This window comes from Neofelis nebulosa, chromosome 8, assembly GCF_028018385.1.
Source record: "Neofelis nebulosa isolate mNeoNeb1 chromosome 8, mNeoNeb1.pri, whole genome shotgun sequence".
NCBI lineage: Eukaryota > Metazoa > Chordata > Mammalia > Carnivora > Felidae > Neofelis > Neofelis nebulosa.
In genome coordinates this window covers 66,729,284-66,750,816 of record NC_080789.1, presented here as the reverse complement: position 1 = coordinate 66,750,816, position 21,533 = coordinate 66,729,284, and the positions used below count along the sequence as shown (strand labels likewise).

The following is a 21,533-nucleotide window of genomic DNA, read 5'->3' as shown; positions in this document are numbered from 1 at the left end:
TAACTTTGTTACAATTTGGGAGTATTTTAGCATAAAATCCTTTCCCTTTAAATGTGTAATTTACATATGTGTGGTTTTACATGTCCCAGAAAGAATATTCACTATCAATTTTTCCAAGCACCACCAAAAATACTTTACTGAGTGAGGGTTTTTTCCCCCTCTGACTACATCATACTACCATACTACCGGGTTCACTGTGACCACCAGATCTTAGGTCCTTCCAATGAACTCAATTCACACAGGATCCTGTGTAGTCAGAAAGTACATACTACTACCAAAACTAAAAACTGTAATCATAACAATAAGGTGACAGTTAAAGACTAATTTGAAGACTTAGGACACATAAACAACAATCAGATAAGTGTTTTATCATTAACATTTATTGATGGGATGGATAAATACATATTGAGAAACATACTTGACAGCAAGATATCAAACTGATAGCCAGACTATAAAATGTATACAACATCCTTTTTTAAATTTTTTAAAAATGTTTTGAATTTTTTTACAAAGAGCCCTTACTGTAATGGTCACTTACATCCTATCAATCACATAACAACAGTAGAGATCCCAGGGGTAGCATCCAGAACTGAGGTGCCCCAAGGAGGACAGAGGCAACAGCAGAATAGTATGCTGAGAAAGGACTCTTAAGAGCAATACAAAGAAAACACACAAAAATATTACCACAAAATTGTACCTGAGTGACATAGATTGGTAAAGTATTTTACTTTTTTTTTTTCTTCTTTGCTCTTTGGTCTGATAAGAAAACGGACAGTTTCAGGTGTGTGGAACAGGATAAGGAAAGGTCAGTTTCAAATCCAGAAACCTAGGTTAACACTAAGTTAGGCTGCCGCATTCTTTTCTTTGGGTGCTTAACCCAGACAGCACTTCCATCTTACAACAATTTCCAATGTGATCAACCACTAATCAGTTAGTTCCTCAGCATTCGACTGAAGAATTCCTGATAACCTGATGGAGACATACTTGCTCTGGCTTCAATTAGCATGCTGTCAAGCATCCCTCTCCACGCTTAACGTGGCAACGGAAAACCCGAGTCTTTCTCTTCTTTTAATTCAACCATAAATATGTACTCACAAAGGGGAAGAGCAGACACTACTTTTTAGTAAACATTCATTTTCTTTCCCTCCCTTTTCCAATGCCAAGTTCATATTAAAAACTTTAGAAACATTAAAATGGAAGGGTCTCCCACTTAGAAAATAATTCTCACTCCAGGCCACTCTATCAGGTAGGATTGCAATACCATGCTTGTTTCAAACTCACACCCACAGAGGGATAAAACGACAAAATAAAACTTGATATTCTGATAGAACATGAACATTTCTTAAACCATCAGGAGCAAACCTCAGTTAAAAGCTGGGTGTTAAAAAGCAGCAACATGGGAAATCTGGGGAGGTACTGAAGTCACTGAAAGCTTAGTGGGACTGCGGAGGGCTTATTTCTCACCATGTGAGGGGTTGCATAGACTGCTTAAATTCTCCTAAACCCAAGAGAATAACATTTGTATTCCAACTTCAAGATGTTCTAGAATATCCCTTTTCCTACCATTAGTATCAAAACAACTTATCAACAAAAGAATAATAATCCTTTAAAGAAGTGATTTGTTCCCAAGTTCCCACAGTCCCTGTGTTTCTGTGGGAAACACAAAATCCTACCATACTGGGATAAGATCCCTCTAATTGCCTTTGTCCAGAAGCATAGTATGAGGGGTATACATTTTCAATATGGGGAATTAGGTAGCAAAAGTTTAAGGAAATCAAGCACTGATGTTACCATGATTTTATTTCTATACCCTAATCCATTGCTGTTTCCAACTGGAGATTTAAATTTTTTTTTTCTATCAACCCTGGTGAAGCCAATAATACGTAACTATGATAAAGGATATATTGAATCAAAATACTAAAATCTTTGAAAAAAAAAAAAAAAGAAGAAGAAACTGAGAGTCTCAGATATTGCAACACATTGATTCATGAGTGAGAAACTTAGACTAAGTCCTACGTATTTTCTAAACCCAAAAAGCATAACTGATATTGCAGAAGACCAATTTAGCTTTAAATTAATGCTTCACTAGAGGTCAGTCAACAGCAACACAGGTATCTGATTAAAAGCTCTAAGGACATTCCACAGGTGTTTGTTTTTGCCAACATGAGAGTCAAGCAAGGTTTTAGTAATGAGATTTATAGAACTTGAAGCTCCGGGCCTGCTTACCACCACTTATCCTTTTGATAGTCTAGGTTAAAAGGAGAAAAAAAAACCCATGTTTAACTAGACTAACTTTGGATGTATAAATCCCATTCTCACCCTTTGAAGGTGTGAGCATAGAGAAAACACAGAGTTTAGAAACCACACTACCCTTTGAAGCCTAAGTCTATGTTAATTTGAACAATATGCATGCTAGCTGACAGGCACGTCTGCTAACCCAAATCCAGCAGCTTCATGCAAAGCACATAGGACATTCATGACATATGAACAGATCTAAAAGCAAACACTGTAGGTATCTTAAAACAGTATCAGGAGGCAGTAATATAGAAGTCTTTAAACTGACCTATATCAGCAATGATCTACTAGTGCAAACGCCAGACTACACAGCAGAAAGCAGCCCTCAGGCTCTAAAAAGCACTTTTTCTAGTTTACTCCTGACAAAAGGTCTAAGGAACTAACTACAGACTGCCATGGAGAACGGCTCGGAGGCCAAATGGATATGTATGCCTCTGTGGTGAAGGGAGTGCATATGATTAGAAAATATGTGGCATTTGATGAGAAAAACTGAACACTGTAAAAGGTATTTTCATAATCAAATCAGTGATCAATTCCACCAAGACACAAATCCAAACTAAATAAACTTTTGGGAAGGTCAGGAAGGAGAGCAGACTCCACCAAACAAAATCTAAACAAATAGCCTAGATTTAGTAAGCACATCATAAATCTACCAATTACATAGCACAACACAGAAAATATCAAGGAGAAAGAGGAAAATGCCATCTGTAAAAACGAAGTAACATTCCAAGTCAAAAGTATTACTGGTTTATAGATCAGCAGAGAGCTCATTTTACACAGCAATGGCAGGCACTCTAGACAGTTCAAATATGCAGAGATACAGGACACTAATTCACCTTAAAGTTTACTGTACAAATTCCTTCCTACATTAGGCCAGTGCATCAACAATTCCAATTGCCTCGGTTTTCTCCCCAATCTGTTCCTGGCAAGCAGCAGCACATGTACAACTCCTGTCTCCCTATGACTTCCAATGAAAAATATTCAATTTCTCTATAAAGAATATTTGGTAAAGGAAGCTGCGTTAAAAACAAGAAGACAAATTCAAATTGCATCATCTTTTCCATAGCAAGAAATACCATGAAGACCAAAGACTATCACATCAAATGATCTGTAGCTTGGTGGCATTTTCAGTTACACAACTTGGCTTAGAATGCTTTCTAGCCCCTTGAAAAATTTTTTTCCTCAGCAAAAGTGTTGAGTGCTAGGATCCTGAATACCACTTATCCTGAAATCTGGGATAGTCAAACACCCATAAGAATAGGACTCCTAATCCATTTTTTAAAAAAAAATTCTTAGAAACCGGAAAAACCTCTGCCTAGAAGCTAAAGCCACCAAAGATGAACAATCTGTACCTGTGGGCTAGGCTTGCTCACCCTCATGACACCAGTACTGTTAAATTCACAAGCTCTAATCTCTGAAGTCATATAGGTTTGCAAAAATTAAGGATGCAGCTGTTTCCCTTTAGATATACAGATAAAAAGCAAGTCTTACATTCATAATGTAATTTAAAACACAATATCCTAAAAATACCCAATCACAATTTCATTGTTTTCAGTATCCTCTAGCTCCATGGCTTCTCCCAGAACTACTCTCATATATGGTCTGGGCTTTCATAGGCAGGATATACAGCACATCCCCCTTCCCTTCAGAGACCCTGAGACTGCTCTCACTTGAACACTTTCCCAAAGCCCAACTTGAAAAAAAGACACACCCAATTCTGTAGGGCAGAAGCCAGCCTTGCTCTCCAATCCTTCTTCCGCAACCCCACCTTTGTTCTGCATCAAAAGGAAAAGGGGGGTAAAAGTTTTTATAATGGAGTCCAGAGTCAGGCCACTGGCTACACTTGCCCAAACTAGAATTTAGAAGGCTACCAGTCAATTACAGCATAAAGAAATGGGAAAATACCATGTTAAACACATGCCTCTTCCTTCCTTTATGTTCTAAAGGCCACACCGTGTTCTCTCTAGTAGACTGTTGGGAAGTGAAAATGGTGAGGGACAGGGAGGGAAAGATAAAACATGATTTTTAAACACACATACTTAAAAACGCACATACCCACACTTACATACACACTTAAAGGTCTCAACACTTCAAGTGGCCGGAGCCTATCAGAACTCAAGGCCAAAGCCTACCCTCCCATCCCCCCTACACACCCCCCACCCTCCAATCCCACCCCCCAGGAGTCATTGCTATGTATCTCATACACACAGCAAAATCCCTATCCCCTCCCCAATGATATAAAAAAAACTAAACAGATAACTTACTTTCTTTAAATTATTTTTTAAAGTCTCTTAAAAGATTTTGACGTTTAAATACTTCCTCTCTTCTGATAATATTAAACACCAAAAGGATCCACAAATGTTTGATAAAACCAACCCTCCACATTTCAGTCCTGGCAAGAAGAGGGAAGACATCAACTCTAATCGATCTAATTAGGAGGTGGAGAGGCCAAGAACAGAGAAAGTACTCTTAATCCTTCACAGCTTAACACATTCTCACCTCTCTAATACCAGTAAAAACTATAATAAAATAGTTAAATTTCTGAGGCAGTAGATATAACCAAGCCCCTCTACCACCCTCCCACCTGCATGTCAATATTCATTTATTCCCTAGTCCAAGAAGGGTGACGTATTTCATGAGGGAAGTAATTTCCTTAGTCCAGAATCAGTAGTTAAAAAAAAAAAAGGTTGTTTTTATGGAAGTTTTTTTTCTCCTCTTCTTTTTCTTTACTTAGGAAGGGGTGGAAGTGGTGGAGGAGGTTCTGATGGTAGAGGTGGGAGCCGGGGTTTGTCTGTATTGCCAGACCTGGAGGACATTCCACCACCCCGTGGATTCAGATATTCACCATAAGAATGAACAAATTCAAATGCAGGGGGCTGAGTGGGCTGCACACCTTGGGCACTGAGAAGGGAGTGAAGCATATTCACAGTATCTTGATAGTCTATTGTCTGGGTTGTGTTGTGACCATTGGCCCCAGTGGGCCCTTTGTCCAGTTTCATATGAGGAACTCGAGTTTTACAGCTAGGCTGTGTAAAGGGAAGGCCACTTGTGTCTGAGCTATGCCCAGGCAACTGGGCCATTGTAGGAAGAGGAGGGAAGGGGAAATTTATGGAAGAGGATTTAGTACTCTTGGCAATCTTGGCTGGATGATCAAACACTGCCCCTCCAGTCTCTTCAGAGGGGCCCCTTTTACGAGTAGAACTGGAAGAGGAGAAAGAACTAGACAAGCTATAGGGTTTGTGTGCTAAGGTGCTTGTCTGGCTACTATGTTTTGGATCACCTGGACGTTTGTTCCCAGTACCAGCTGGAAGCTGTGAGTGAGAGTGCTTGTGTGAGTGGTGATTATGATGATGATGATGATTAGATGGGTGGGTCTTGTGCTTTTCTTTGTGCTCTCGGCTCTTTGTGACACTGTCCTCTACAGAATTGTGCTTGTCAGCTGCAGCATGGACTTTAATGCGCATTTTTATCTCCTCTGGTTTTGAAGAGGCAGCTTTATCTCCACTTGCCACTGGGATTCTCATTTTGAGAGTTGCTTTGTCAGGTTTTTCCAGAAAAGGCCGCTCAGGGTTTTCTGAGCCCTCTACGGGCATTTTCAGAATGACCGAAGAATGGCTATCATGGTGTGACAGGAGATTCTGGGCAGCATATGCATATTGTGACTTCACATTGGCCTCCATGTTCTCTAATTGCCTCTTTTGGGCAGCCAACTCTTCTGCATGCTTTGCACGGTATTCTTTCAGAGACACTTTAGCTGATGGCACACTCTTACTATTTTGCTTCTGGGAAATAAATGTATTCGAACCATCCTGTTGCAAAGAATGATCAACTCCTATAAGTGCTAAATTCTCACTAGTCCGATGACCCTGAGCAGGTTCCAGTTTAAAAGGGGGTTGGGAGGACAGCCAACGTTCGCCCTGCAACATCTCCACATTGCTTAAGTTGCTGGATGACTCTTCAGTGGCTGGAAGGGAAGGCACTGCACTTGTGGTAGAAGAAGTTGACATGCTCATTAAACCTGCGATAGTTGTGTCTGAAGAGCTCTGGGAAATCATACTGAGAATTGTCTGCTCCGAAGTGTTTTCATCTGTTCCTCGATCATCTGCTTTTGTTTTCTTGGGAGCCTGGCATGCCTAGAATGAAGCAGATGACATCTCTTTACTTCAGGAAATTTATAAAATGGAAAACAAAAACAAATAAGCACAACCTAAAATAAGAAGACTGCTTGCTGAAACACTGGAAGTTTCAGATACTGCACAGGCAGTTGGCTACTCTGAGATCAATAATTATAACCACTAGAAGTCAGATTTTAAAAACCTTCAATCAAGAGTCATACTTACGTACAATGAAATTGTGCTTAGCCATAAAAAAAAAAAAAAAAAAAAGAGGAGGATTCTGGGAAAATGTCAAGAGTAGAAAGCACCAGGAATCTGTCTCCCCACCTAGAAAACAATTGGACTGGCAGAATCTGTCTGATGTAACTATTCTGGAGTCCCTTGAAGGCTTGCAACTTTTGGGGCAAGCCTTGGACAGTACATTAAGGTTAATTTATATCAGTTTCATCTCTCAGCACATCAGCAACTACCCATCTCCTACCCCAGCCACAATGAAGGCAGTTGTGTACCTGCTCCTGGAATAGCCTGCACACACTTTGGGGAAGCCAGTACCAGCAAAAGACTATCCTACAAATATCAAGCTCTGTGCTTTGACCCCTGATTGCAGCTTCTGATCACAGAGGTACAGACCAAGAGGCAGGCAGCCACTGTTGTTGTGCCTCCCTCCACTGTTGCAAGCTCCTCCCCTTCTGGCTAAAGTAACTTCCAGGGGATCTGAAGCACCTGCATCCTTTCTCCTCTTCATTTTTTGCTTTTTTCCCCTTTGGGGAGCCAGACATTAAAGATCAGGACATTAGAAAACTTGGACCACACATTCCCAGGGAAAGGATCAGAAAAGAAGTGAGAATACCTTAAGTTTACACCTCAGGCTGATCCTCATCAACGACACCATACAAAATCAAATCCACTCCACATCCAAAAACAATAACAAAAACAGAAAACCCTGGGAATCTGATTTCTAGAGTTACCACATTATTAGATTCAAACGGCCAGCATTCAACAAAAAAATCACAAAGCATTTAAAGAAACAGGAAAGTATGGCCCATAAGGAATAAAAATAAATCAACAAAAAAATGCCCCTGGAAAAGACCTGATGGCAGATCTACTACACAAAGACTTTAAAATAACTCCCTTAGGGGAGTCTGGGTGGCTCAGTTGGGTGAGCTCCCGACTCTTAATTTCAGCTCAGGTCATGATCTCACGGTTCATGAGTTTGAGCCCCATGAAGGGGGCTCACTCTCTCCCTCTCTCTCTCTCTCTCTCTCTCTCTCTCTCTCAAAATAACATTGTAAAAAATTCAAAAAAAATAGTCTATAACTGTGCCTTTGTTTCCTACATGATTTAAGAGACTTAATACATTTTAAGGGAAAAAACACAATTATTAATGTAAAAGCTAGTTATTACTGTAACTTTGGTTTGTAATTCAAATCTTAGTTTCTATATAATTTAAGAGCCTAATGCATCTAAAAGGATTATTAGTTTATGTTCTGGGGGCATGCAATGTTTAAAGATACAACTTTGTGACAGCCAACAATCAAAAGATGTGGGGACACAGCTTAAAAGGAGGAGTTTTGTATGTATGTTACTGAAGTTAAACCAATATAAATTCAAATTAGTATAACTTTATGATGTTAAATGTAATCCTCATGAGAACCACAAAGAAAATAGCCATAAAATACACACAAAAGGAAATGAGAAAAGAATTTAAAATTTTCACTATGGAAAAATCACCTAAAAGAAGACAGTAATGCAAGAAATGAGGGACAAAAAACTATAAGGCATATAGAAAACAAATAGCATAAGCATAATGATATCATTTATAATTACTTTTAAGTGTAAATAGATTAAATTGTCAAAATGCATAAAAACATATGTCCAACTATATATACGCTCTCTACAAGCAACTGAGATCCTAAGACCCAAACTTGAAAATAGGAGGAGGGAAAAAAATACACCATGCAAACAGTACCCAAGAGACAGCAAGGGTGGCTAGTGGTATACTTTTTTTAAGGTTCTAACTTTTTTTAAGTTTATTTATTTATTTAGAGAAAGAGAGAGAGAGACTGCATGGGTATGTGAGTGGGGGAGGAGCAAACAGAGAATCCCAAGCAGGCTCCATACTACCAGCTTGGAGCCCAACACAGAGCTTGAACTCACAAACTGTGATATCATGACCTGAGCCAGAACTGAGAGTAGGACACTTAACTAACTGAGCTACCCAGGCACCCCCCAAGGGTGGCTACACTAATATAAAACAAATACACTTTAAAACCAAAAAAGTTTTCAAAAAAAAAATAAAAAAGGTTTCAAGAGAAAAGAGCATTATATATTAATACTAGGCTCAATACAACAACTATAACTATTATAAACATTTACACACCCAATAAAAGACCATCAAAATACAGGAAGCAAAACCCACAGAATTGAAGGAAGAAATAAGACAGTTTTACACTAATAGGTGCAGACTTCAATACCTACCCACAACAATGGACAGAACAAACCAACAAAAGATAAACAGAGAATTTAAAAAATAAACCAACTAGCTCTAACAGACATATATGAACACTCTACCCAACAACACTATAAACATTCTTCTCAAGTACACATAGGGCAATTACCAGGATAGACCGTATGTGAGGCCACAAATTAAGTCTCAATAGATTTTTAAAAGACAGATACCATACAAATTAACTTTTTTGACCACAACAGGATAAAGTTAGAAATCAGTAACAAAAGGAAAACTGGAAAATTCACAAAATTGTGGAAATTAAACAGCACTTTTAAAAAATATTTATTTATTTAAGAGAGAAAAAGACAGCTCAAGCAGGGGAGGGGCAAAGAGAGAGGGAAACAGAATCCCAAGCAGGCTCCGCCCTGCCAGCACGTAGCCCAATGGGGGGCTCAAACCCATAAACCGTGAGATCATGACCTGAGCCAAAACCAAGAGTCAGATGCTTAACTGCCTGTGCCACCCAGGCGCCTCTAAACAGCACTTTTAAACAACCAATGGATCAAAGAAGAAATCAAAGGGGAAACTGGAAAATACTTAGGGATGAATGAAAACAAAAACACAACTATCAAAATTTATGGGATGGGGGCGCCTGGGTGGCTCAGTTGGTTAAGCGTCCGACTTAAGATCATGATCTCATGGCTCATGAATTCGGGCCCCACACAGGGCTCCATGCCGACCGCTCGGAGCCTGGAGCCTACTTTCGATTCTGTGTCTCCCTCTCTCTCTGCCCCTCCCCTGCTCGCACTCTGTCTCTCCCTCTCAAAAATAAAATAAAACATTAAAAAAATAATTTTTAAATTCATGGGATGTAGCGAAAGCAGTGCTAAAGGAGAAATTTATAGCTATGAGCACTGACATTTAAAAAACAATAAAGATCTCAAATTAACAAACTAACCTTATAACTTGAGCAACTAGAAAAAAGAACGAACTAAAGCCAAAGCAAGAAGAAAGGAAATACCAAAGATTAGAGCAGAGATAAACAAAACAGAAAACATAATAGAGAAAAATTAATAAAACTAGAAGTTGGCTCTTTGAGAAGATCAAAAAAGTTAAGCCTTGGGGCGCCTGGGTGGCACAGTCGGTTAAGCGTCCGACTACAGCCAGGTCATGATCTCGCGGTCCGTGAGTTTGAGCCCCGCGTCGGGCTCTGGGCTGATGGCTCAGAGCCTGGAGCCTGTTTCCGATTCTGTGTCTCCCTCTCTCTCTGCCCCTCCCCCGTTCATGCTTTGTCTCTCTCTGTCCCAAAAATAAATAAAAAAAAAAAAAAAAAAAAAAGTTAAGCCTTTATTTAGCTAAATGGTCTGAGAAAAAAACAGAAGACTCAAACCACTAAAATCAGAAATAAAAGTGGAGACATTGCTACCAATTCTACAGAAATAAAAAGGATTATAAGAGTACTTTGAACAATCATATGCCAACAAATTAGATAATCTAGATGAAATGGACAAATTTCTAGAAACACAAAACCTACCAAGAATAAACCATAAAGTGTAGAAAATCTGAACAGATCTGTCTAGTCAGGAGACTGAATCAATTAAAAAAAAAAACAAAAAAAACTCCCAACAAAGAACAGCCCTGGACCTGATGGCTTCACTAGTGAATCTCAACAAAACGTTTAGAGTAACACCAATCTTTTTTAAATTTTCCCAAAAATTTGAAGAGGAAGGAACACCTCTCAACTCATTCTATAAGGCCAGCATTACCCTGATATCAAAGCCAGACAAAGACACTACAAGAAAACTAGAGCGCCTAGGTGGCTCAGTCAGTTAAGTGTCTGACTTTGGCTCAGATCATGACCTCACAGTTCATGAGTTTGAGCCCCGTGTTGGGCTCTGTGCTGACAGCTCAGAACCTGGAGCCTGCTTCAGATTCTATATCTCTGTCTCTCTCTGACCCTTCCCTACTCTCTCTCTCTCTCTCACACAAAAGTAAATAAACATTAAAAGGAAAGAAAGAAAATTATAGACTAATATCCCTTATGACCATTGATGTAATAATTCTCAACAAAATACAACAAACTCAGGGCGCCTGAGTGGCTCAGTCGGTTAAGCGTCCGACTTCAGCTCAGGTCATGATCTCACGGCTTGTGAGTTTGAGCCCCGCATCGGGCTCTGTGCTGACAGCTCAGAGCCTGGAGCCTCTTCAGATTCTGTGTCTTTCTCTCTCTCTCTGCCCCTCCCCCACTCACACTCTGTCTCTCTCTGTCTCGGTCTCTCAAAAATAAACATTAAAAAAAAAACCTAACAAACAGAATTTATTAGCAGCATATTAAAAGGATTATACACTATGACCAAAGGGATTCATTTCTGAAATGCATGAATGGTTCAACATACAAAAATCAACCATGCAATACATCAAACACAATAAAGGAAAAAACCACATGATCGTCTAGATACAGAAAAAGCATCTGACAAAATTCAATACCCTTCCATGATAAAAACACCTAACAAACTAGGACTAGAAGGAAACTACCTCAAAAAAAAAGCCATATACAAAAAACCCACAGCAAATATCACATTCAACAGTGAAAAACTGAAAGCCTTTCTGCTAAGATACAGAAAAAGTCAAGGATGCCCACTCCTATTCAACAAAGTACTAGAAGTTCTCATCACAACAACTAGGCAAGAAGTGCATGGGTGGCTCAGTGAGTTGAGCATGTGACTCTTGATTTCAGTTCAGGTCATGATTCCAGTGTCATGGGATCCACACCTGCATCAGTCTCAGCACTGAGTGTGGAGCCTGCTTAAGATTCTCTCTCTCCCTCTGCCCCTCTCCCCTGCTCGCATACACTCACACTTTCTCTCTCACACTCAAATTAAAAAAAATAAAAATAAAAGAACTAGGCAAGAAAAAGGAGTAAGTATTCAAATTGGCAAAAAAGTAAAATTATCTGTTTGCAGATGATATAATCTTGCATAGAAAACACACACACAAAAAAAAATAAATGAATTCAGCAAAATAGCAGGATACAAAGTCAACACATAAAATTCAGTTGCATTTCTATACATGAAGAATCTGTAAAGGAAATAATGAAATAATTCTATTTACAATAGCATCAAAAACAAAAACAAAAACGAATGACTAACATAACAACTTGTACAATTAAAACTGCAAAACACTGTTGAAAGAAATTAAGACATAAATGAAAACTCATCCCATGTTCTAGATTCAAAGATTTAATATTGTTAAAATGTGAATATTATTACCCTAAGTAATTTACAAATTCAATGCAATCCCCACCAAAATCCCAATGATGTTTTTTGGCAAAATAGAAAAGGCTACCCTAAAATTCATATGGGATCTCTAAAGACCCCAAATAGCTAAAACAATTTGAAAATGAGTAACAAAACTGGAGAATTCACACTTCCTGATTTCAAAACTTACTACAAAGCTACAGTAATCACTGTACAGTAATACAGTGTGGTACTGGCATAAAGAGACATACAGACAAATGAACAGAGTAGAAAGCCCAGAAATAAATCCATGCAATATATGGCCAAATGATTTCTGCCAAAGGTGCCAAGACCATTTAACGGCAAAAGGATAGTCTTTTTTTTTTTTTTTAATGTTTATTTTGAGAGACAGACAGAGCATGAGCAGGGGAGGGACAGAGAGGGACAGAATCCAAAGCAGGCTCCAGGCTCTGAGCTGTCAGCAGAGCCCAATGCAGGGCTCAAACCCACAAACCACGAGATCATGACCTGAGCCAAAGTCAGACTCTTAACCAACTGAGCCATCCAGGTGCTACAGGATAGTCATTTCAATAAACAGTGCTAGGAATACTAGATATCCACATGCAAAAAAATGAAATTATACCCTTGCCTAATACTACATACAAAATTAACTCAAAAATGGATACAGAACTTAAAACTCTTAGAAGAAAACACAGAACAAAAGTTTCACAACAGTGGATTTGCCAACTTCCTGGATATAATATCAATGGCACAGATAACAACAAAAAGAACAATCTGAACTTCAAAAAATTTATTTTTCTAATTAAAAAAATTTAAGAATCACTTCAAAAAATTAAAATTAAAAACAGCAATTCCACTTCTGGGTACATAACCAAAAGAATCAAAAGCAAGGTCTTGAAGAAATAAATACTTGTACACCCATGTTCACAGCAGCATTATTTACAATAGCTAAAATATGGAAGCCACCCAAGTGTCCATCAACAGATGAATAGTTAAGGAAAATGTGGTACATACACACAATGGAATATAATTCAGCCTTTAAAAGAAACAAAACTCAGTAAGCTACAACATGGATGAGACTTGAGAACATTATTGTAAATGAAATATGCCACAAAAAGATAAATACTGTGGGTGCCTGGGTGGCTCAGTCAGTTGAGCGACTGACTTCAGCTCAGGTCATGGTCTCACGGTTTGTGAGTTCGAGCCCCGCGTCGGGGCCTGTGCTGACAGCTTGAAACCTGGAGCCTGCTTCAGATTCTGTGTCTCCCTCTCTCTTTCTGCCCCTCCCCCACTCATTCTCTCCCTCTCTCTCTCTCTCTCTCTCTCTCTCTCTCTGTCTCAGAAATAAACATTAAAAAAAAAGATAAATACTGTATGATTCCACTTCTATGAGGTACTTACAGTAGTCAAATCATAAAGACAGAGAGCATAATTGTAGTTATCAATGGCTGGAGTTGGGGGAGAGGGAATAGGTAGTTATTTAATGGGTATAAAGTTCCAGTTTTACAAGATGAAAAGAATTATGGAGGTGAACGGTAATGATGGGTGCACAACGATATGAATATATTTAATACTACCGAGCTATACACTTAAAAATAGTTAAGATGGGGTCCCCTGGGGGCTCAGTCAGTTAAGCGTCTGACTTTGGCTCAGGTCATGATTTCATGGTTCGTGAGTTCAAGCCCCACATCGGCCTCTGTGCTGACAGCTAGCTCAGAGTCTGGAGCCTGTCTTCAGATTCTGGGTCTCCCTCTCTCTGTCCCTCCCCTGCTCCTGCTGTCTCTGTCTCTCTCTCTTTCTCCCTCAAAAATAAATGAAACATTAAAATAATTAAAAAAAAATAGTTAAGATGGTAACTTTAATGTTATATGTATTTTACCAAAATTAAAAAGAAAAAAAGATGGAAATCCAGCCATCTGCCATAATATGAACAAACCTGGAAGGCCTTTTGCTGTGAAATATGCTAGACACAGAAAGACAAAAACACTGCATGATCTCACTTATATGAGAAATCTAAAATAGTTAAACTCATATAGACAAAACAGATAGTGGCCTGGGGGGAGGAGGAAAACAAGGACATGTTAGTCAAAGGGTACAAAGTGCCAGTTATACAAGGTAAGTCCTAGAGACCCACTATACAACATAATGTCTGTAGTTTAACAATATAGTACTGTATATGCGAAAATTTGCTAAAGGGGTCGATCTCGTTAGGTGTTCTATCACCTGCCAAAAAAGTTACATTAATCTATACCAATGCTACAGGCAATTAAAAAAATGAATCTGTGCATATCTAAAATCCATTTGTGAACGTCTATGCCTTATGACTGCATAGGACAGCAGTTAGTCCAAAAGCAAATTCCAGAAATATTGGTGAGGTGTGATGTGATTACCATGGTGACCTATGTACTCATAAGCCTCCTTTGAATCCTAGGCAAACTCATTTTCTACAATTCACTGAGCTCAGAAGAATGAAATTAAGTTTATCAATCTGGATTTCTGAGAATGCAGGGAACATCTTAAAACAAACTTTCTATCTGACACTAGGGGGAAAAAAGATTCCATTATGCATAAGTAAAACTTTGAAAAATATTTGAAATACAACTTTAGCCTACAATCTAAATAAAAACAAAGTTCTAAAATCCATTTAAAAAGCAAATAATGTCAGGGTGCCTGGGTGGCTCAGTTGGTTAAGTGTCCACCTTTGGCTCAGGTCATGGTCTCACAGTTCGTGAATTCGAACCCCACATCCATCGGGCTCTGTGCTGACAGCTCAGAGCCTGGAGCCTGCCTCATACTCTGTGTGTCCCTCTCTCCTTACCCCTCCCTGTTCATGCTCTGTCTCTCTCTCAAAAATAAATAAACATTAAAAAAAACAAACTTAAAAAGCAAATAATGTCAAAGACAGCATGATACCAGCTCTAACCCTGCAACTCCATCTTTCCTGTACCAGAAGTCAACACTTTTATGACTCAGAGAAGCCATACTTTTCCCAAAAGTCTCCACACAGAAAACACTCAACCAATGTTGCTAACTGACTATATCACAGGAGTTGCACAACACAAAACAAATCCTGCTATTACCTACCACCATGGACTTCTGGGCCAGTATCCAAGCTATGAAGCTATCAGTATATAACTAAGAAAAGGAAAATTCCAAACATGGGGTACGTATCCAATTCTGCTATATTCACCGTGCAGTCAAAAGAAAAAAAAATAGTTTTGTACCGCAAGCTGACAGCAAAAATTCTTACCCTCCAATTCCGAATTCGTTTGAGCCTGTTGGGAGTTTTCTCCAGAATCTGTAGAAATTCATGTGTCAGTTCTACAAATGAAATAGAACATTTGAGAAAAACTTAAAGCACAAGTAAAAACCAAGAAGAACCTAAACTAACTATTTTCTTCTGAATCAAGTCACTTTGGGCCAGATATGTGACAGATCAAGAGCAAGTGCTTTCAAAGGTCCCTTACTCTAAAACTTACCATCTAAAAGTTCCAAGGTCACAGTGGCGTCAACATACTCCCACCAGTGCTTCCCATCAGTTGAGACTGGGATCTCCCAGTTGGACCACTTGCAAGCCAGATGAATGCAGACACAGGCCACCACAGGAGGTGTGTACTGCAGGCTAAATGTGGTCAAATGCAGGCTGACATCAGAGGGAAGGAAACAAGAGAGTGTCATGAGCTCTCAATTCTGAACCCAAAGTTAAAACTCTCCATTATTTAAAAAGAAAAAAAAAAGTTAAAAAAAAAAAAACAAAAAAACCACTGGGGAGTAAAAAGGGCAAGAAATATCCAGTGCTCTGATCCAGCACTCAACATGACTTTCCATTAACCCACCTGCCCACTCAGGTAACATTTCTAAACATTCTGGCTACACATCACTCAATCCACATACTGACGGACAAGGACCAGGACCAGGACCAAAACCAAACAGACAAGGAACTCTGTTATTTAAAATAAGGATCTATTAAAATAAGCTTCTTCTGAGAAGAAGCTTAGAACTTAAGGAAAATTGTAAGATTTTGGCTATGTGTAACCCCTAAACCAAATACTTAAAACCCCCTTAAAATTATCTGGTCTCTTGCCAATCACAGGTCTGGTCCACTTAAAATAACGAATAGACAATCACTCTCTTAACTGTGAATGTGGCTGATTGATGGTTTACTTCAAAAATGTCTCCTATCAGGCTATAAAAGTGAACTTCTTAGTCCCGGCAGTCAAAAGAAGTTATCTTTGGTTTCCATGAACAATCAATTAGAGATGAGAATGAGCAAATAATTTGGTAATACAAGTTATATATTAATTATTTTAAAGCAAGAAAAAAGAAAATTATTATAACTCTTTACACATATATATGCCCATTTATCTGGAATGGAGGAAGAAAAAGGAAGTCTTTCATTATCATATTATTGCAGAATCCTCCAAATTAGATTCTCAGTCACTGTCAATGAACCCCAAGTTTACCTAAACTTACAGAACTATGCTCTTGGATATTTTAAAGAAAGGTAAGACATGCAGAATTGAGTAGGCTACCAAACAATCAGTACTACATAATTATATTACCTTAGCAAGTTAAACAGCATGGAAATTTAAGGTACAGTATGAAAACTGTATAGAAAAATCAACATTTACCAGAGAATTGTCTGTTAACACATTGTTATCAAAGATCCATCCTGGGTCCTTGGGTTCTAGTTTACTAAGTGCCAGACCTGATATCTTTCCACATACCCCTCAAAAGGTGACAATTCCAACCCAAGTAAAGTCCTATCCCAAAATATAAGGGAAAAATATTAAAATATAAACCTGTTGGTTGCCATGAAGTAAGAAGTCTGTGCTAAGTCCTTGCTTGCTAAAAAAAAAGGGGGGGGGGAGGGGAAAAATTATTAGTTCCTTTCATTCTCAACAATCATTTAGTGAACATTTAATATTTCCACGTAGAGAATATCATAACGAATAAGGCAGACAGGGTCCTTGATCACCTGCTATTTAACATTATACCAAAAGTGACAAATTAGTTTTTGTAATTACAGTAACTATGCTGCTTCCAGACCTAGGAACTCAAGCTTTCTACACACCAAATATTTGGGGTACTTGTCTAAAATGCAATTCCTGGACATCCTCCCTACAGTGTGACTCAGTATGTCTGGAGAAGGATACAAGCATTTTTAACAGGTAACCCAGAAATTCTGATGCAAGAGTTCACTGAGAAATACTGAACTGGAAGATGAACTAATTTAGAGGCAAGATCAGAACCCAGAAGACCTTGATATATTTGGTAAAAGTGATTTGTGCTTTAAAAAAAAAAAAAAAAAGGTTTTTAATGGAGTATCCTGTGATTCATACCCCAAATCATCAAATAACATGAATTACTGACATATCATAATCAAGGGGAAAAAAAAAAAACAATGACACATCCCTCTTTCCCCAAAAAACTTCTCTGGGTAAAATAAAGCCAATTTTAATCTTTCTTAAAACTTAGTCTTTTCAATATTAGCATGTATCTACCTCTCTTTAACTTTATCCTTGTTCAAAATAAACCTTCTTGGGGTGCCTGGGTGGCTCAGTCGGTTAAGCGGCCGACTTCGGCTCAGGTCATGATCTCACGGTCCGGTCCGTGAGTTCAAGCCCCGCGTCGGGCTCTGTGCTGATAGCTCAGAGCCTGGAGCCTGTTTCGGATTCTGTGTCTCCCTCTCTCTGACCCTCCCCCATTCATGCTCTGTCTCTCTCTGTCTCAAAAATAAATAAACGTTAAAAAAAAAATTTTTTTTTTAAAATAAATAAATAAAAAGAAACCTTCTTATGCTTTCAAAATATAAAGAACTTGGGGAAACTTTGGAAGGCAGCTATGCTCACCACTATACCACCAATGCTGCACAAAAAGTTGGGAAAACTTTGGGAATTTACAGATGAAGCACACATTAGCAAAATATAAAATAAAGCCAAATGTTAGTTTCATCTACAAAATGAAAAGGCACTCCAATGCACAAGTGTCTAGATATTGCTACTACTATTAAACTAAGTAAAAGGAACAAGGTTTCATGCAATTATAGCTACTAGGTTAAATTAGAAAAAAAAAAAGGAAGTCCTGCCAAGGGTTTGTCAATCATGGAAATAAGTCAAATAAATTCTACATGATCCTCTGAGTGGCCTAGGACAATCAACCCTAAAATCAAATTAAGATCACCACTCCCAAGATAACCTTAAACTGCTATTAGATACTCATGATTTGACTTTATAAAATCTGCTCCAGGCTCTGAGAAACATCCTCAAGAGGCTAATTCTCTTTAACCGGAGAATTTTTCTTAAAAAATTTAAGAACCCAGGGCACCTAGGTAACTCAGTGGGTTAAGCGTCCAACTTGGGTTCATCATAATCTTATGGTTCATGAGTTCAAGCCCCAAATCAGGCTCTGCACTGACAGCACAGAGCCTGCTTCAGATTCTCTGTCTCCCTCTCTCTCTGCCCCTCTCCCACACGCATGTTCTTTCTCATTCTCTCTCAAAAATAAACATTAAAAAAAAAAAAAATCCTCGGGGCACCTGGGTGACTCAGTCAGTTAAGCGTCTGACTTCAGCTCAGGTCATGATCCCACCACTGGTGGGTTTGAGTCCCACAAACTCAACTTTAAAATCCCAAGTTAGAGGGGTGCCTGGGTGGCTCAGTCAGTTAAGTGTCTGACTTCAACTCAGGTCATGATCTCGTGGTTCATGAGTTTGAGCCCTGCGTTGGGCTCTGTGCTGACAGCTCAGAGCCTGGAGCCTGCTTCAGATTCTTTGTCTCCCTCTCTCTCTGGCCCTCCCCGACTTGTGCTCGCTCGCGCTCTTTCTCTCCCAAATATAAACATTAAAAAAATTTTTTTAATAAAATAAAATCCCAAGTTAAAACACTCATTTTGATTTAAACCAGGTAGTCCTTTCAATTTAACTTCTAGCTAAATTAGCTGTTATATATCTGTCCACCATAAATAAATCATAGCCATTAAATGGTAAAACAATTTAAGACAACCGTTTCAAGTTGGGATTCCTTACCTCGAACCAGTTGAGTGCACTTTACCACATGTGTATGTGGATGATCAATTGTTAGTTCAAATCCTTTTAAAAAAATAAAATAACTAGTTAAAAAGCTAAAGATACTAGAGTCATTTTATACTTCTATCTGAGTCATCATTAAAGGCCTCTCTCATTTTCCTCTCCCAAAAGTGCTGTTCAGAGGCTAAGAGGGTCACACAACATACACAGCATGCTCTTCTCTAAGACATATGATCTTCAATGACACTTATATCTTGAGCTAGATAATAAAGCTAATGCACTTTTAAGACTCCTGAGGAACCAATAATCTCTAAATAGAAAACACTTTTTCTAGGGACAATAGAATATAAGGTTAGAATAAACAGTCATTCAAGTATAACTTCTAAAGCTTAACCTTGAGAAAACATTTTAAAACCTATTCCTCTTGGGGCACCTGGGTGGCTCAGTCAGTTAAGCGTCTTGGTTCGGGACATGGTCTCACAGTTGAAGCCCCACGTTGGGCTCTGCGCTGACAGTGTGGGGCCTGCTTAAGATCCTCTCTCTCCCTCCGTCTCTGCCCCTCCCCTGCTCATGTTCTCTTTCTCTCAAAATAAACAAACAAACCAAAAAAAACTACTCCTTAAAAAAAAATTTTAATAAAATAAGAATAAATTTAAAAAAAAAACTACTACTTTTATCTCAGTTTTGTTTCTTTTCAACATTCTAACTTGTAATAGTAAGTAGTAATCATTTATTTAACCCCAAATGGTGTTTACCAAAAATACTTAAGGAGAAATTGGTCTATAAAAAATTTTTAGTAAGTTTCTTTTCTTTTGCATATGTAAATAAAATTTTCTAGATACAATTAAAAAATTCTACTGAGAAATTTACATGATGTAAATTATTCTAAATGGATGACTCAGGCAAATTAAATCTTAGTGGCTTCCACATTAAAATATTAATAAAAATTTGGGGCGCCTGGGTGGCGCAGTCGGTTAAGCGTCCGACTTCAGCCAGGTCACGATCTCGCGGTCCGTGAGTTCGAGCCCCACGTCAGGCTCTGGGCTGATGGCTCGGAGCCTGGAGCCTGTTTCCGATTCTGTGTCTCCCTCTCTCTCTGCCCCTCCCCCGTTCATGCTCTGTCTCTCTCTGTCCCAAAAATAAATAAAAAACGTTGAAAAAAAAAAATTAAAAAAAAAAAAAATATATTAATAAAAATTTATTCCACCAGAAAAATATCATTGTCCCCTAAAATATGTTACTTTGAAGATAATTTAAAGTAAAAAGCTAATTAACATAAAACTTCAGAGATAAGCTTTGCAGAACTGTGTGTACAGACATGCAATAAAATACAGCTATACCAGTAACTTTCCAACACGACTCAGGAAATCTTCCCTTACCCAGAGAAGAGAAAAATAGCCCAATAGAACTAAGAAAAAAATCTTTGTTTTCCATATTTGGTAAGCTTTTAAAAGCAGTGTCTCTGATAGAAATAATAATAGATAATAGCATCATCAGCATTGCCCATCAACCATGATAGCTTGAATTTCTCCACCTCCACTTTGCTAAACACTGACCACCAATTTTAAAAATAAATGCTATATCTAAATATAATGACAAACATGGGAATGCAAGCTGGTGCAGCCACTCTGGAAAATAGTATGGAGGTTCCTCAAAAAACTAAAAATAGAACTACCCTATGACCCAGCAATTGCACTACTAGGCATTTATCCAAGGGATACAGGTGTGCTGTTTCGAAGGGACACATGCACCCCCATGTTTACAGCAGCACTATCAACAATAGCCAAAGTGTGGAAAGAGCCCAAATGTCCACTGATGGATGAATGGATAAAGAAAATGTGGTATATATATACAATGGAGTATTATTCGGCAATCAAAAAGAATGAAATCTTGCCATTTGCAACTACATGGATGGAACTGGAGGGTATTATGCTAAGTGAAATTAGTCAGAGAAAGACAAAAATCATAGGACTTCACTCATATGAGGACTTTAAGAGACAAAACAGATGAACCTAAGGGAAGGGAAACAAAATTAATATAAAAACAGGGAGGGGGACAAAACAGAAAAGACTCATAAATATGGAGAACAAACTGAGGGTTACTGGAGGGCTTGCAGGAGGGGGGATGGGCTAAATGGGTAAGGGCCATTAAAGAATCTAGTCCTGAAATCATTGTTTCACTATATGCTAATTTGGATGTAAATTTTAAAAAATAAAAAATAAAATTAAAAATATATAATAATAATAATAATAATAATAGTAATAAAATAAATATAATGACAAACAGATCATAAAAATCCATAAAGGAAAAAAGTTCTTTAGTTTCTGCCATTATTTATCAGAGAGTTAAAAACGGGGGTGCCTGGGTGGCTCATTTGGTTAAGCATCGGA

The 21,533-nt window shown here is 38.3% G+C and overlaps 1 protein-coding gene across 2 annotated transcripts in view; it reads right to left on the bottom strand.

Moving 5' to 3' along the window:
* Positions 1 to 358: 358 nt before the first annotated feature.
* CCNT1 (cyclin T1) overlaps positions 359 to 21,533 on the bottom strand; it is a 45,832-nt gene continuing 24,657 nt past the window's right edge. The window contains exons 5-9 of one of the 2 annotated variants that reach the window (XM_058742952.1): positions 19,144 to 19,206; positions 16,919 to 16,964; positions 15,596 to 15,759; positions 15,367 to 15,437; positions 359 to 6,428 (exon numbers count right to left, since the gene is read on the bottom strand). In XM_058742952.1, coding sequence (XP_058598935.1) covers positions 5,022 to 6,428; positions 15,367 to 15,437; positions 15,596 to 15,759; positions 16,919 to 16,964; positions 19,144 to 19,206 — 1,751 coding nt within the window. In that variant the 3' untranslated portion in view covers positions 359 to 5,021. The remainder of the gene's footprint in view (positions 6,429 to 15,366; positions 15,438 to 15,595; positions 15,760 to 16,918; positions 16,965 to 19,143; positions 19,207 to 21,533) is intronic. The other variant, XR_009265739.1, reaches the window with a different exon arrangement.